This window comes from Balaenoptera acutorostrata, chromosome 19 (assembly GCF_949987535.1).
Source record: "Balaenoptera acutorostrata chromosome 19, mBalAcu1.1, whole genome shotgun sequence".
Taxonomy (NCBI): Eukaryota; Metazoa; Chordata; class Mammalia; order Artiodactyla; family Balaenopteridae; genus Balaenoptera; species Balaenoptera acutorostrata.
The window spans coordinates 54,799,650-54,816,788 of NC_080082.1; the positions used below are offsets into that span (position 1 = coordinate 54,799,650).

The window sequence follows — 17,139 nt, forward strand, 5'->3', positions numbered from 1 at the left end:
CCCTGTTGCCACCGGGAGGGGAGAGAACGAGCACTTGCGGTGTGGCGCGCGCTGCAGAGTAGTCTCCGCGCGTGGCATGGGGCTTGGTGGCCTTGAGGACAGGCCACCTCCTCCAAGACTTTGACATTTAGGGCGGCGCAGTTTTCTGACAGCCCCCCTAGACATGGGGTGGGGGGAGGCACGAGATGGGGAAGTACAGCGCTTCATGGGGCGTCACACTGCATTCCGTGAAGAGCTACGCTTTGTAGGTGTTCACACCTGGCGGGAGCAAGATTTTTTTTTTTTTTTTTAAGGTGGGGTGATCACACTGGTGGTTGGGAGGAGAGGAATATGCCCTGTCAGTAGTAGATTACTCCTGCCCAGATACGGGATTCACACCAGCTGTGAACCTGTTGGCAGTGCATCTGTACTCTGCACATGGCATTTGCCCTGGCTAGCCGGTAATGGGCCGTCGTCTCCTGCTGCGTCTAATGGGTTCGCAGTATCCACAAGGGATTCACACCAGGTGTGAGGAAAATGCCGCCAGCCTATTGCAGGTTCTTAATGCCTGTAACATTCGCACTACCGATGACAGAGTATACTGTGACATGGCCAGTTCACTCTGGGCTAGAGGGAAATATCACTTGTCCAATGGGATTCACTGAGTATGAAGGAGATTCACGTTATCCATGAGATTCACATTATGCACTGTCCACAGAAGGTTTGCCTTGAGGGGGGGGAAATTTCACTGTCTTGTACAAGTTCACACTGGAGAGGAATCTTACACTGTTACTTGTGCTGTTATGTTATGACATACTATCTTATACTGTCATAACTACTATTTTAATATCCTTCTAAAAGAGAGTTTGCACGTCCATGTTGAGTGGGCCCTGAGTTGAGGGAAATTTTACAGGGCTGTTTATACTGTGCCCATTAGGTAAGGGTTGGGTGTGAGCAAAGTTTATGTTTGTCAGAGAGTTCCCACAGCCCACTTAGGTAGACCCTTGGGGAATGGTTCGTGCTGTCCCACAAGGGGTTCACAGCAGCCACAGAAAGTTCCCCACGCGTGGAGATAGTCACTGTCCATGTTAACTCTGTCACAGATATGAAAGAGATTAATTACACCAGCCATGGGGAGCCTCATACTGCGTGAAAGTTCACATTGCCCGTGACAGCTTACATTGTGTTGGTGGGGGGGGGGTGGGGAGGGGAGGATTTCCATTGATTGGGATGGTGTTTCATGTTCCACAGTCAGTTCACATCAGGTGTGAGGGAGAATTAGACTCAATGGGGAGATCTGGACTCTCCATGAAGGAACTCACCCTGCCTAGGAAGCACAGGGGGTAAAAGGGGGTCTCTACTGTCTGTTCAGGATTGTCTCTGGCCGTGGTGTGTTTTTAATGTCCACAGAGGAACCCCCACTGCTTATTCGAGTTACACCATGCATAAAGGAGACCCATCTGTGGGAGTCCACACTGTCCAAGGCCTATTTCACCTGTCCCTGGAAGAATTACATAAAACGTAGTTAACTTACACAGTTCATTGAAATTACACTTTCATGTGGAGCGGGGGTGATGTTGCAGGAAGAAGAATAACACAGGCTTAGCCAGGTTGCTCAGGGTCAAACTGAGCTGGGCTTCTTCCCAGTTGTGTGACCTTGGGCAAATCACTTAATCCCTCTATGCCTCCATTTCTACATCTGTAATGGGATAATTTTTTTTAAAAATCCTATGGCATAGGGTTGTTATGAAGATGTAATGAGTTAAGATGTGCAAAGCAATTAGGTCTGTGTCTCTAGCAGGGTAAATCCTCAAAAATGTTAACTATTGCTGTGATTATTATTATTCAGAAGGAGCTTATCACTACCCGAAGAGTCTATGCTGTCACAACCTTACTGGTAACCTGTCCATAGTTTGTATGTGTTGTAGTCGTGCTGGTGGTGGTGCTTTTTGAAAGGATTCCAGGGTTCAGCATATCTGTGGGGCATTTATCAGTCCATCAGGAGGCATTATGGTCTACTGCTTGATGTCCCAGCTGTAACAGTTTTTGGCTGTGTAGCCTTGGGCCTGTACCCTCTCTCAGTCTCACTCTCCTCATCTGAAAAATGGGGATCATTAGAATATCAATCTCATAAAGTTGAGGTGAGGATGAAATGAGATGCTGAATCTAGGGCCTTGCACATAGTAAGTGCTCAATAAATGGGAGCGGTGATTTTTGTATGCCTTATCCTGCATTGGACTCTGGGAAATCCCTGCCATTCAAGAAGTCACCATTTCTTGGCCTTTATTTGGGGCCTATTGTTGATGATGGGTTACACCACCCTTCAGGGAGTCATACTATCCTAATACGTGTGTGTGTTGAAGGGGAGTTGGGTAACTTTTTATTGGAGAGTGAAGACTTTCCAGGTTGGGGGGATTAGTATAATTGTATGAAAATTACAAAAGCCCAGAGGGTTGTTGTTTTTTTAATGTTAACAGTCTTTCAACTTTAGTGAATTTTTTTATAACCATTATCAGTTAGATTTCACTTCAGACACAAGTAATAGAAATCCAAACAACAGTGGCTTAAATAAAATAGAGATGTATTTTTCTCTTACCTCTGAAGAGATTGAATCACCTTCTGGTCTTTTCAGTCATACTTAAGCTCCTCTGCCTCAGTGGCTGCTGGAGCTCTTGCCATCCGCTCCAAGTTCCAAGCAGGGATATGGGATGTAAGGGTTTGACACTTTGAATCTTTTACCTTTTAGAAGCCTTGTGGAAGCCCCACTCAATCCGTACTTCTTACATCTTATTTGCCAGGTGTGTTATTTGGCCACCTCTATTTGAGCCCAGAGGGTTTAACTGGGACAGGGAGTTTCTTCCTGTCTACGGGAAAGGGCTACATTATCCATGACTTAATAAAACTGACAGTGACATTGGGGCTTATTACACCCATTGGTTGAGTCTACACTATTCACAGAGTGGTCCACCCAGGCAGGTGGCACTGTCCACGCGGGGACACAGTGTCCTGCATGAGGCCATGCTGACTATGGGGCTACATTATTCCCATGAAGGCTCACACTGCTTATTGAGGTAATCCTGTTTATATGCTTATCTACACTATGCATGTGAGGTTTACCCAGTTGTGGGAATTGACCCTACTGCTAGAGGAATTCACACAACGTTAAACAAGTTATGCCGCCTCTGTGGTAGTGCACACTAAGGAGAGGACAAGGGCTTCCCTGGTGGCGCAGTGGTTGAGAATCTGCCTGCCAATGCAGGGGACACGGGTTCGAGCCCTGGTCTGGGAAGATCCCACATGCCGCGGAGCAACTAAGCCCATGCACCACAACTACTGAGCCTGTGCTCTAGAGCCCGTGAGCCACAACTACTGAGCCTGCGAGCCACAACTACTGAAGCCTGCGCGCCTAGAGCTCGTGCTCCGCAACAAGAGAAGCCACTGCAATGAGAAACCCATGCACGGCAACGAAGAGTAGCCCCTGCTCGCCACGACTAGAGAAAGACCGCGTGCAGCAACGAAGACCCAATGCAGCCAAAAATAAAAAAATTTATTTTAAAAAAAGGAGGGGACAAGCCATTTGTATGGGGGGGGGGGTGCACGTTGTTCATTTGTTTTCTCACCATCTAAATGAGGCTCACACTGTTTATGAGGGTTGCACTGCCTATGTGGGGTTTACACCATTTATGTGGGTTGCCCTGTTATATGGGTCCACACGGTTTATGAAGTACTTTTGGATGAGGCTCAGATAATTTATGAGAGCTAGCCTATCTGGACAAGGTTTATGAGGGTCATGCTGCCTATATTGGGGTTCACACTGTTTTTGAGCATTACACTGTCTATTGGGGGTTTACACTGTCCATGTGAGAGTCACACTGTATATGGGGTTCACATCAGTTACGGACACTGTCTGTACAGGATCTGGTTGTGGGGTTATACCAGCTGTATGCAGACTCAGTTCACTTCAGCAAATACATATTACCAGCCTACTCTTATGACAGACCCTGGTCTAGGCACTGGTGATAAAGCAATGAAGAATGTGAAGAATACGGATCAAGTCCCTGTCTTTGTGGAACTGACATTGAGTAGGACAAGTTCACCTTTTATGGAGGTTTCCCTGTTTATGAGATTCACATCGGGATTCATACTCTTTAGGGGGTTGCACTGGCATCGACTGTCCAGGAGAGTTTCTCTGTGTGTATGGAGCTACATGTTATTGGTATTACATTGGGCATAAGGTAGTTCACTGTCCAAAGATGAGCTTATCTGTTCATTATTGATTGCCATGCTCTTGGGGATGCTATAGGCAACAAAACAGACAAAAATCCGTGCCCTCTTAGAGCTGATATTATGGAGGAGGGATTCAAATGACAAGCAAATACATTATGGAAATATATATGTCAAATGATGCTAAGTGCTATGGAGAAAAATAGTGCATAGAAGGGACACAGGTATCTAGGAAGAGGGCTCCAATTTAAAATATAGTGGTCAGGGACTTCCATGGTGGTCCAGTGGTTGAGACTCCACGTTTCCACTGCAGGGGGCAGGGGTCTGATCCCTTGTCAGGGAACTGAGATTCCCACATGCCATGTGGTGTGGCAAAAAAAAAAAAAAAAAAAAAAAAAATATATATATATATATATATATGTATATGTATATATAGTGGTCAGACATAGTCATATTGGGAAAGTGGTTTGTTTATTTTATTTTTTAATTTTTGGCCACACACTGCGTGGCTTGCAGGATCACAGTTCCCCAATGTGCCCTCAGCAATGAAAGCATGGAGTCCTAACCACTGGACCACCAGGGAATTCCTGGGAAGGTGATTTTTAAGTAAAAACCTGGAAGGGATGAGGGACAGAGCTATGTAGACCTCTGGGGGAAAAGTCTTCAAGGCAGATGGAATAGCATGGGCAAAATCACTGAGGGAGGAATATGCCTGGCATATTCAAGAAACAGCAAAGAGGCTGGAGCGTAGTTGGAAAAGAAATGAAGGGGAAAGGTGGGAAGTGAGGTCAGGAAGGAAGGGCCTTGCAGGCAAGGAGCTGTACAAGCAAGGAGTTGGCTTTTACTCCCAGTGAGCAGAGGGGCTATTGGAGGGTTTGGGGCAGCAAAGGGATGTCATGTGGTTGACTAAAACCGTTCTGGCTGCTCATAGAGCACAAACTATAGGGACCAGTGGCAGCAGGGAGACCAGTGAGGAGACCCTAGACCAGGATGGTGGTGGCAGGGGAGGGTGGCTGATTCTGAAACAGCTGAAGGAAGAGCTAGCTGATGGGAGTTCCCTTCAGATTGGATGTAGGATGAGAGAAAGGAATTAAGGATGATTCCAAGGTATTCAGCTTGAGCAACCAGCAAAATGGAGTTGCAGTTTCCTGAGATGGGGAAGACTGGAGGTGGGGGGACAGTTTGGGGGAGCTCCAGAAGACCATTATGACTTGGCAAACTCGAGAAATCCAAATGGAAACACTGATGAGGCAGTTCAACATGTGAGATTGGAGTTCAGGGTAGAGTCCTGAGATGGAGATAGAAATTTGGGTGTAATCAGCATAGAGATGGTATACGAAACCGTGGTCCTGGTGGAGACTGTCAAAGGAATGGGTGTAGATGGAGAAAAGAAGAGGACCTGGGACTGAGCTCTGGGGCCCTTCAGCATTTCAAGTCAGGGAGATGAGGAAGGGTGATACTATAAAGGGGTTACATTTTCTGTTTGGCAATGGTTACACTGTTTAGGTGGCTCTGCTCTCTAAACAGTGTGGGTGGGTCCTACTATTTCTAAGGGAATGACAATAGAGTAGTAGTGGTTCATTATTGCTTATATGGGTAATGGGTGGGTTGCAATTATGATGTTTATCGTCCACACAGTTTCCTTTCTAGGTATGAAGTCTGTGAAGAGTTGTGACTTCTGTGGGGATAGGTTCTGTCCATGCCTTTGCCTGACAACAATAGGATAAATGTTATCTGTGTCAGGACAGTAAACTGGAACAAGAACTACTAGGTCCATGGGAGTCGGGGTGTCCTCACTGTCCAGAGTTGTTTTCTCCATGGAGTGTTACACTATTCATCCCAGGCACATCCTAGGTCTGTGAGAGGCTGTGCTTTTTACCAGCCCCAGGGGCATTTGTGGAGGCTTTCCATAGTGAACTGAGGAAAGGGGGGGTGGTCCTTGCTCATTGGAGTTCACATGGCCTTGGTTGGATGGTATACCTTCAAGGAATGACCAGTGGTGATGGACAGTTTCCATCACAAGCTCACAACATCTAGGTGTTTCACATAGGAATGGTGGGGTTCACCATCCATGGGGGTGGTTTTCAGTGTTCACAAGACAACTGAAGTATCCGAGACAGTCCACACTTCTACGGTGGAGTCACACAGACCCCTGAGGGGTTATAATATCTGTGGACACGCCATTTTCACCAGGCACTCCCATTCTCTGTGGATGGCTGAGAGTCTCCCGTGAGGCATAGCCACCATCTATGATTGTGTTTCACAGAAACTGTGGGATTGAGTTATCCAGCTGGGTCAGGGTAGGATTATGCCATTAACAGGAAATTTCACTGTCAATGCTGTGTGTTTATTGCCAACAGTTGGAGTCTATAGGGTGAGGGGTGCTTACCTCATCCACAGGGTATATCGTTCACTCTGCTAATAATCATTACCAGTATTTATTGCGTACTTACCTCAAATCTCTGATTTCTCACAACAACCTAATCATGTAGGGCCTATTATTATCTCCATTTTACAGATGAGGAAGCTGAGGCTCAAAGAGATAAATTCACTTGCTCTATGTCACGTACAGGAAATGGCAGAGTTTGGGTTGCCACCCCAGTCTCTGTCTTGCTGGTGGGAGTATGGAGGTCACTGAGGCTGTAATAGACCTATTATCTTTTAAACTTTGCATCCTCTTTTTCTGAGGGGGGGGGCAGTAAAAGAGGTAGTAAAATATAGTGGTTAAGGGTGGTGATTTTGAATTGGGTAGGTTGGGTTTGAATCCTGGCTCCAACACTTCCTGAGCCTCATTTTCTTAATCTGTAAATGGGGCTAACAATAGTAATTCCCTTCTTTGGGGTTTTGTGAGGATTGAATGAGAAGATGTCCCGACAATGCTTGGCCCAGTGCCTGGCACATCATGAGCGTTAGCAATTGGGGAGGGAGCTGTTATAATAACAATGATGATGATTATCATGGCTGGACCACACTGCTCCCAGAGGGTTACAATATCCGTGGGGGAGCTGCACTGTCCGTAGGCAAGGTTACATAATTCCCCAGGAGGGTGATGCTTCCCGGGAGGCCTTGGTCTCCCTGAGGAAGAGGCCTGAGACTTCTGAGGCACTGGTGAGGTTCTGCTCTAACGCTGCTAGGAACCCAGCAACAGAGGCTGGGCTTGAAGCCCTAAGCACCCAGAGCCGGACCCTTCAGGCCTTCCCTCTCTGTGGCCTGTTCGTCCGTCTCTCCCTGTCTTCTTGATTTCACTCTCTCTGAGCATCTCCCCCCACCCTCCCCACTTAGTTTCCTTTGGTACCTCAGAGTCTTTTCTGAGACTCTGTTTCCAGGATCAGCCTGTGAATATAGCTTCTATTTGCCCTCGACTGTTGGCCATCTGATCATTGCTGATTTCCTGTTTCCCAAAGCCTCAGGCTCCATCCATTCCTCCCAGCTGCAGAGAACAGACTTAACACTGCCCTATGCGCTGGCCTTCATCCTTAAGCCCTGCCTTCCTCTCTCCTGGCGACCCCCCAGTGCCCCTTTGGGAGCACATTTGTTCCGACTTTGCTCACCCCCTCGCATCCTGACCCCATCCCCGGAACCCCCTGCCCTGGAGGTGGAGGTGGGGGTACCTCCGGCGCCAGCCGTGTCCCCAGGACAGCTGCAGTCTGGGGATGGGGGGGCGGGCTCCCGTGTGCATTCTCTCTGGTCACTTCCTCCCCAGTTGGGACTGGGGCTATCTGGAAGGCCAAGACCCCATCCCTGGAGGAACGGAGGGCACAGCCGCCTCCCTATTTCCGATGCAGGGAAATGCCTCCCACCCATTCCACCCCACCCCTGGACAGCTGCCCCCATTCAGGCTCAGGGTTGTTGGTGGGGGGACATGGTGAGCCCAGCCTGGGAAATGCTGTGGTCTGGATCATCCTCCAAGGTCCTGACCCGGCCCCCCTGCAGAGAAAATTCTGCCTCCTCCCAAAAAGTCCATACTCCTCCTCACAAAAGTTTCTGACACTCATCAGAAGGTACCCCCCAACCCCTCTTACAGGCTTCCAAAGAAAATCTGGACCCCGCAGTGGGCAGGAGAGGAGGAGGGGCGGCAGGTCGCGAGTCCTGAGGACTTAAGTTATCTTCAGACTTGGAGCCTCAGAGAAGGGTCATGACCCCCCAGACCCCATCCCACCCCAACCCCCTCCTTCCCTCCTCCCCCGTCGCGCGGCCCCTTTAAGCCTAGAGCCGGCCGGTCCTCAGTGGCTGCGCGCCGACGAGTGTGTGTGTGTGCGCGCGTGCGTGCGTGTGTGTGTGTGTGTGAGTGCGCGGGGAGGGGGCGGGCGCAGTGTCTCCATGGCGACGCGGCGGTGACGTCGCCGGCCGGGGGGCGTGGGCGTCCCGGCCCCGGAGTGCGATATTAACCCGGGAGGCGGCGGCGGGGAGGGGAGAGGCTCTGAGAGGCGAGGCCGGGTGAATCGGCGAGGGCGGCCCGACGGGCTCGGGACGGGACGGGGCAGCGCGGGCGCCGGGAGCTGCGGCCCGGAGTCGGGGCGCCTCGCCCCGGGCCCCCCAGCATGAAGACCCCGGCGGACACAGGTGGGGGCGGGGGCAGCACGTGTGGGGGAGACTTGTTGCCCCGGGAAACCAGGCGGAGAAACTTTGGGGGGGGCTGAAGGGTTCTGGGGGAGCCCGAGTGATCCCCAGTTCCGGGGGACCCCCAATCACTCCAGACCTGTTGCTTCTTGCGGCGCGAGCGGGGGTGTGCACCGGACCCCCAATTCCTGCCTCTGGGCGCAGTGGTATGGGTGCTGCGAGTCCTGGTTCTCTCCTTGCCTGGACCCCGAAAGCTGGGCTCTCCCTTACTCCCGGGATCACGGGGGTGGCTGGGTTCCTCCCCGCCGCTCTGTCACGTTGCACTCTGGGGGCCGGGACGTGTGCGGGGTGTGTGTGTGCGGGGGGGCTGTCCACAGGGCCCGCTATCCCAGGTTCCGCGCTGCGCGGTCCGGCCCGTGACCTTCACCGCGATGCGTGCCCCGCACCGGCTTAGAGGGGGATACAGGATGGCCTCTAGGAGGAGGGCGTGAGTGGGGAGCCCGGGACTCGGGGACCGGGCTGCACCGCCCCTCCCCCGCCCGTCTCCACCGGCTCCTCGCTCCCCCGCCCGCGCCGAGTCGCAAAGTTCCAAAGCGCAGCCCGAACGTTCGAAAAAGGAACTTTTTGTTTCCGACCTTAGAACGCGCGGCTTTAAGGTCGCTCGGGAGAGACCTGGGAACCCTCCTCCCTTGCCTCCGGGGACCCGGGGTTGGGGAGGGTGGGGAAGGTGGGGGTGGACGCGGAGGCTCCCCCCCCCCCCGCTCCCCTCCCTCATCCAGCTCTTCTCTTTCAACCGGCCGTCTCTTCCCTCCTCCCCCCTCTTCCCCGCCAACTTGCTCCTCCTTAAGGGGCCAAGGTTCCCCTCCCCCGCCCCGGTCGGCGGGCGGGGGGCAGCAGGATTAACCCCCCGCCTCGGACTTTCCCCCTTCCCCTCCCCCGCCGCCCCCGGGCTCTCGCTGGCTGGACTTTGCGCCCGAGCGCGCTGGGGGAGGGGTCCCAGCCGCCCCCTGCCCGTCTACCCCGTCGGAATCCGGCCCGGGGCGGGGACGGGGGAGGGGGAAGGGGGCCGGGCGCCGCTGTTCAAACTTGTTTCCTTCCCCCGGCGGCGGCCGCGGCGAGGGCTCCTGTGTGAGGGTGTGTGCCCCGACCGGCCCACCCACCCCGCCCCCCCGTCGCTCGGCGGGTGGGGGCGGCTCTTAAAGGGCTCCGAGCCGGGCTCCGGCGCCTGGGGATTGGGGCCGAGGAGGGGGCTGGGCGTGGGGCAGGGGTTCGGAGTGCAGTAGGGTCAGTCACGTGCGTCCCACATACTCTCTGGCTCCCAAAGGCTCCAGGGCCGCTGGGCCTTGGGGGCATCAGGAGCCTCCCCTCGCCGGAGGAGGGGGCCGAGGCACCCAGACAACCCCGCCTCGTCTTCCCTCCCTGCTACGGGCCTTCGCCTGGTGGGACCGGCTGGGCCGCTCCCCCAACCCAGTCTTGGGGCCGCGCCGTGTGGGTTCTCTGGCTGGGGGAAGGGGCGGGGGCCTGTACTGGTCTCCCAGTCGGTCCATGGGTCCATCTGCCTCCTGGCTGGCCGCTGCGCGCCCCTCCATCCGATCCTCCATCCCGGCCCCTCTCTCCTCTGCCGCGGCTGTTTCCCACTTCCTGTTTTCTTCCCGGCTCTGGCGCCACCGAAGGCTGCCTGGACTGGGGGAGGTGGCGGGGCCCCCCAGGAGGCCGGCGTGTTCTTCCTCTACCACTACCCCTCCCTTCCGACCCCCAGAGTCCTTTTAAAAAAAGTTTGGGCAGTTTTGTGAATTTGAGGGGCGCCCAATAATTCTGCAAACCCCCCCTCCCAGGTTTCCACAGTCTGTCTGGGAGATTCCCTACCCCGCCTCCGTGGGACCCAGGTGTGCCTTCTGGGACCCCGCCATCCCAGCCCTTCCTGTCTGCTGCCTCTTCTCCACCCTGTCTGGCAATGTCCTCAGCTCTTCTCTCAGTGTCAGCTGCTCTGTCTCTGCCTCGCTGTACCCCCATGCTCCAGAGGTCCTGCACCCCCAAGCTTTCTTGGTGCGGGCCGGGTGGTTCCCTGTTTTAAGCACGTGGACCCATACACAACACACACTCACACATGCTCCCCTTGCCCGTGCCTGGCTCCTGGCTCCAAAGCCTGGGGAACAGAGCCCCATTGAGACACCCTGACGTCACCCCTCATCTTCCTTCTCCCCCCAAAGCTGGGAACAGGCCCTCATGTATGCCATGTCCGATGAGGAAAGCTGGCTTTGGGGTGGGCCTGGGCATAGGGAGGGCCCTTGCCACGAGTGGGAGCCAGGGTTCTGGCCTGGGAGGTGGTTTGTTCAGGGAGGGGGCTTAACTAGGGGGCCTGGGTCAGCCCCCGGAATGCAGCTTGAGGCCTTTCCCGAGCCCCCCACCTCCCTTCCCTTTGTGTTGCATGTAGTCTCTCTCACTCCTTCTCTTCTGCAAAGTTTATTTTTAGCCTCCTGCTCCCCCGCTCCCAGGACTGTCGCTGCACACACGTTGCCTGGTTACCGGGACAAGGAGGCTGGGGCGGGTGGGCTGGGAAGGGTGGCTTTAATTTTGGGGGGAGGGTGGAAATCAGTACACACCCCAGCTCTAGACTGATGTCTCAGGGGCTTAGGCCCCCACCCCGAGTCGGAGAGCCAGATTGGGGTTTAGGTGGGGGGGAGCGCGAAGCTTGGTGCCCTGAAGGGAGACAGGAGTTTGGAGGAGGTTGGAGGGTACATGGAGCGGGCGGACTCTTGGGTTCCCAAGGACCTCTGGGCCCTCAACAAGACCCTGGGACCTGGGTTCTCTGGCAGGGTGAGCGTAAAGGGGTGAACGCCTGGATTCCCAAGAGAGGGATGGGGCTGTGGATGCTGGGGTCCATGGAAGGTGTTGTCAGGGGCTGTCACTTCTGAATGGAGCAGGGGCTGCTGGTACAGTACCCTGGGTCTGTGACCAGCTGGAGGTCATATGGTCATATCCCTGGAGCCCTGAGGGGCTGGTTTGAGGCTGGAATTTCTGAATGAGGCAGGGACCAGGTGGGGAATGCTGGCCATCCCAGTCGCCCCAAGGCCAGGGGTCAGGGAGCTGGGTCCCAGTAGAGGTTAGAGTTGGCTCTGATTTAGAGCGAGTGGCCCCTGTGGGAATAGGAACTGCTGATCCCCTGGGTCCCCATGGGGAAGGATCCCCTGTTGGATTCCAGACTTGGGTGGAGTCTTTGGGGGAGGTTCCATGTTGCCCCAGGCCTGGTTGGTACCTGCTTGAGCTGGGGTATGAGCAGGGCCAGGGGAGGGAGGCTGACCCTTGCAGCCTGATTGGGACTTGGGACCCCGCCCATCCTTAGCTGTCCACCTTGGCCTTCTCCCTCTAGTGGCACCAGGACTTCTGTCTTGCCTCCCCCCTTCTCTTCCTCCCTTTCCCTCCTCCCGCCCCTCCATTACCGGCTGCCTAGCGCTGAATTATTGATGACCCCTGATTACCCGGGGGTTTGGGAAATGACAACAACCGCAGCCCCCCCAACTCTCCCGCCCAGGCTGCCCACCACCTCTAGGGACCAGCCAGCCCACCACCAACCTCTACCCAAGGTTAATGCTGGGGGCGGGTAGGTAGGTGGGCAGGGAAGAAGCTGAGGATGAGAAGGCAGGAGGGGGAGCAGGCTACAGAGAGCGGTGCCTGTTCAGTCTTGAGGCCCTCCAGCCAGGTTGGGTCCGTGCACCCGGGTCTGGGTAGGGCAGTGCAGCACAGAGGGTCCAGGGCTTGATGGGGGGCGGGGGGGGGGCGCTCTCTCAGACAGTCTGGGTTTCACTCTCCAGGGAAGACAGAAGCCTCTGTGTGTGCAAGCGCTGACCTCATCGTCAACCAGCCACCCCACCCCTCCTGGTCCTTTTAAGAAAAAAAAAAAATCCTCCTCTCGGGGCCTAGGGTGGGAGTAAGGGCTCCGGTAGGTCTTGGGAGGGAGACAGTGTACGTTCCTAGGAGGGGAACAGAGAAGGTCGGGGGGGCAGGGGGGGCGGCGTGGTAGTGACTGACCCTGAACGGGAGTGCGGGTGGGCTGGGGGGGCTAGCCCCAACCCGTCTGGCCACGTGTGCCCCTTCCTGCCCCTCCCCCACTGGCAGCCTTGCCCGCCGGCCTGGCTTGGTGCCTGGCCCCCTGGCACTGGCCCCGGGACCCGCCGCCGACGGTTTCCTGTTTCTCCCGGTGTCGCTGGAGCAGGCTCCAGCTTCCCCTCCCCCCAGCTCCTGTCTAGCCCCCCTCACACACAGACAGACACACACTGTCTCCCTCTAACCAGGTCCTGGCTTGGCAGGGGGAGACGGATTTCCCCACGTTAAGGGTGGGGTTAGGGGGTGGACCCTGGGATGGGCCCCAGGGCCCCAGACTTGGCGCCCTGACCCGGGGCCGCACCCCTGCCTCCTGTCCCCAGGGTTTGCCTTCCCGGATTGGGCCTACAAGCCGGAGTCATCCCCCGGCTCGAGGCAGATCCAGCTGTGGCACTTTATCCTGGAGCTGCTGCGGAAGGAGGAGTACCAGGGTGTCATCGCCTGGCAGGGGGACTACGGGGAATTCGTCATCAAGGACCCCGACGAGGTGGCTCGGCTCTGGGGTGTCCGCAAGTGCAAGCCCCAGATGAATTATGACAAGCTGAGCCGGGCCCTGCGGTGAGGAGGGCAGATGCCCCTGGGCAGATATGGACAGCCCCCCACTGGTTGGGAGCCCCTGGCCCATGGGAATAGGCTTTGGGTTTGCCTTCCGGGTCCAAATCGCAGCTGTGTGACCTTGGGCAAGTCCCAGCCCCTCTCTGAGACCATTTGTCACACCGAGGTGTCCTGAAGAGAGAATACAGCCAGGGACGTGGCCTCTAGTCTGGCCCCAGAACTGAGGGGAGAGCTGGTCTCCACCCTCTGGACCTTGATTTCTCTCGGGTGGCCCATGTTTCTCGGTCGCCCTTTGCGAGCAGCTCTCACACGTGTCAAGGTACGGGGTCTGGACTTGGGTCCCGTGTGACTGACCGTCCGATGGTGTTTCTACATCCACAGCTATTATTACAACAAACGTATTCTGCATAAGACTAAGGGGAAACGGTTCACCTACAAGTTCAACTTCAACAAACTGGTGCTGGTTAATTACCCTTTCATCGATGTGGGGTTGGCTGGTGAGTACAAGGGCTGGTAAGCATGGCCTCAGAGGGAGGACAGGGTCTGTCTGAATGTCCAGGCGAGGCTGGGGGCCTTGACATCATGTCTCCCCTCTCCCGCCAGGGGGTGCGGTGCCCCAGAGCGCCCCGCCAGTGCCGACAGGCAGCAGCCACTTCCGCTTCCCTCCCTCGACGCCCTCCGAGGTGCTGTCTCCCACCGAGGACCCCCGCTCACCACCGGCCTGCTCTTCGTCCTCATCCTCCCTCTTCTCGGCTGTGGTGGCCCGACGCCTGGGCCGAGGCTCTGTCAGTGACTGTAGCGATGGCACGTCAGAGCTGGAAGAGCCGCTGGGAGAGGACCCCCGGGCCCGACCGCCTGGCCCCCCGGAGCTGGGTGCCTTCCGCGGGCCCCCGCTGGCCCGCCTGCCCCATGACCCTGGTGTCTTCCGTGTCTACCCCCGGCCCCGGGGTGGCCCTGAGCCCCTCAGCCCTTTCCCTGTGTCGCCTCTAGCCGGGCCTGGCTCCCTGCTGCCCCCTCAGCTCTCACCGGCTCTGCCCATGACACCCACCCACCTGGCCTACACTCCCTCACCCACGCTGAGCCCTATGTACCCCAGTGGTGGCGGGGGCCCCAGCGGCTCGGGGGGAGGCTCCCACTTCTCCTTCAGCCCTGAGGACATGAAACGGTACCTGCAGGCCCACACCCAAAGCGTCTACAACTACCACCTCAGCCCCCGCGCCTTCCTGCACTACCCTGGGCTGGTGGTGCCGCAGCCCCAGCGCGCTGACAAGTGCCCGCTGCCGCCCATGGCACCTGAGACCCCGCCAGTCCCCTCCTCAGCCTCGTCCTCCTCTTCTTCCTCCTCCTCTCCATTCAAGTTTAAGCTCCAGCCGCCCCCACTGGGACGCCGGCAGCGGGCGGCTGGGGAGAAGGCTCTGGCGGGCGCTGACAAGGGCAGTGGCGGTGCCCTCGGTGGCGGTGGCAGCGCAGGCGGGCTGGCCGAGGGGGCCGGGGCGCTGGCCCCCCCCGCCCCCCCACCGCCCCCTCCCCAGATCAAGGTGGAGCCTATCTCGGAAGGCGAGTCAGAGGAGGTGGAGGTGACTGACATCAGCGACGAGGATGAGGAAGACGGGGAAGTGTTCAAGACGCCTCGTGCCCCCCCTGCACCCCCAAAGCCCGACCCCGGCGAGGCACCCGGGGCAGCCCAATGCATGCCCCTCAAGTTGCGCTTTAAACGGCGCTGGAGTGAAGACTGTCGCCTGGAGGGGGGTGGGGGCCCCACTGGGGGCCTCGAGGATGAGGGAGAGGACAAGAAGGTGCGTGGGGAGGGGCCTGGGGAGGCCGGGGGGCCCCTCACCCCAAGGCGGGTGAGTTCTGACCTCCAGCACGCTACCGCCCAGCTCTCTCTGGAGCATCGAGATTCCTGAGGGCTGTGGGCAGGGGACCCCCGTTCCCTCCACCCCCCCCCCCCCGCCTCTTTTGCTGCCTTAACCCCCCCATTCCCTGGAGGTGAGGGCAGCTTTCTCGTCTCTTCCCTGCCTCCTCCCTTTCCCCTCCCCCATGTTTTGTATGAAACTTTTAATTTCTTTTTTTTTTTTTTTAACAGTGAGGGTGGGTGGGTGCCCAGGGCTGGGGGCTGTCCCCTGTCTCTATGGGTTTCTAAGCTCCGGGCAGAGTGGTAGGGGGGAGGGGGGAGTTAAGGGGGCCACCTCCATTCTGGGGAATTTATATTTGAACTGAGGCTCTGGCCTCAAAGCCCAGGAACTTTTTTATTACAATCGCTTAGGAAGTAAAGCCTTGTCTCCCTCCCTGTTCTCTGCCTCCTGTACCTCTCTCCCTTTCCACCCCCGGCCATCCTCAGCCCCGATCCTGCCTTCCCTGCCCCTCCAGGGGCCATGAGTGCCTGGGTTTCTCATACCCCCCCACAGGGTTGCAGCAGAGGAGGGAGGAACGTTTTATGATGAACCTGAACCAAAAATTCTGTTGGGGGGGGGTTGGGGGTGGAGGAGGGTGAGGGGTGCCGCCCATAGGCCACAAATCTCTACAAGTGCCTGCTATCCCTCTCCTACTTCCCACCCCAGCGCCAGTCCAACCCCTTCACCCCCAGCTGCTCCTAGGACTAGCCCGTAGGCAGGCAGGTGGGAAGGGGGTGCCCTGAAACCAAACTGGAAGCCCCCTCTGCCTCCCAGCTGGGGCCCCTGGGCTGGGGGTCTGTGGTCAAGCCTTATTCTGTATTGGGGACGGAGGGTTGGGGGGAGGGAAGTTGGGGGCTGCTGGAGAATGTATTCAAAACAATAAAACTTTGGACCTTTGGATGCAGTGATCTGTCCTGGGTGCTGGGTGCAGCCACTGCAGGGCAACAGCCTTTGCTTGGTTCTTAAGGACAGGGACCTAGACTGGACCCCCAAATGGACCTATGGCAAGAGGGCCTAACCCCATCTGAACGGGGCAAATCCAGGCCTGGGAAATGAACTCCTGACCTTGGGTGGCACTTAACCCCTGGGCCTGATGATGAAGGCCTCAGGCATGCTCTGGCCCTCTGACTGCTCCCCTCTTCCATGGGGGATCTGCTCCTCCTTGGGAGCCCCTTAGGCTCTTCAACACCACGCCATGGCCCTTGCTCTTCTGCCTACAATGTCTTTCCTCTCTGTGAATTCCTAGCCATGCCTCCATGGAGCTCCTTTTGTGCACCTCTGGTGTTCTCCCACACGTCACTCTCCTTAGATGCGCTTATGAGCTAATCTGGGAGTCCTTTGGCAACAGGCTTGCTGGCTGTTGAAATGTAGACCTTGCAAGGTACCTTAGTGATCTTCTCATCAAACCATGGAAACACTCTGCCAGCAAGTTAAGAAGGGACTGGCTTCATCATAGTTGCTATTGATTGACCTACTGTATGCCAGGTACCTAGTTGGGAGGTGCAGCGCTTTATCTCCAACATCCAGCAAGGTAGGGGCAAGCGGCTCACTTAAATCACTTGCCCAAGACCTTAAGCCCAGCTAGAACTTTAAATAAAGTCTGTCTCTGAAGCCCATGTTCTTTCAACAACTGAGTTCTCCTCCTAAAGCCAGGACGTTGGACCTAGACCAGGATCTCAAGATCATAGGATCTGAGAGGTGAGCTCATAAGGCTAGAAGCCCAAGTTGGAGAGCTTGAATCAGAGATGAAAGAATCAGGAGGAGGAATCCAAGCTGGAGGTGCCCTTAGAGACAGTGCAACCCGTTCAGTGCAGGTGAGGTGCTG

The 17,139-nt window shown here is 56.2% G+C and overlaps 1 protein-coding gene across 2 annotated transcripts; it reads left to right on the forward strand.

Annotated features, from left to right (window-relative positions):
* The first annotated feature begins 8,597 nt into the window (after positions 1 to 8,597).
* On the forward strand, positions 8,598 to 16,210 carry ERF (ETS2 repressor factor). 2 transcript variants are annotated; one of them, XM_057534949.1, is made up of 4 exons: positions 8,598 to 8,766; positions 13,188 to 13,422; positions 13,801 to 13,916; positions 14,023 to 16,209. In XM_057534949.1, the coding sequence occupies exons 1-4, from the start codon at positions 8,745 to 8,747 to the stop codon at positions 15,324 to 15,326; spliced, it is 1,677 nt and encodes a 558-aa protein (XP_057390932.1). In that variant the 5' UTR covers positions 8,598 to 8,744; the 3' UTR covers positions 15,327 to 16,209. The 2 variants fall into 2 exon arrangements, with proteins under 2 accessions (XP_057390932.1, XP_057390933.1); XM_057534950.1 differs by lacking the exon at positions 8,598 to 8,766 and adding an exon at positions 11,366 to 12,703 and having other exon boundaries at positions 14,023 to 16,210.
* Positions 16,211 to 17,139: the final 929 nt, after the last annotated feature.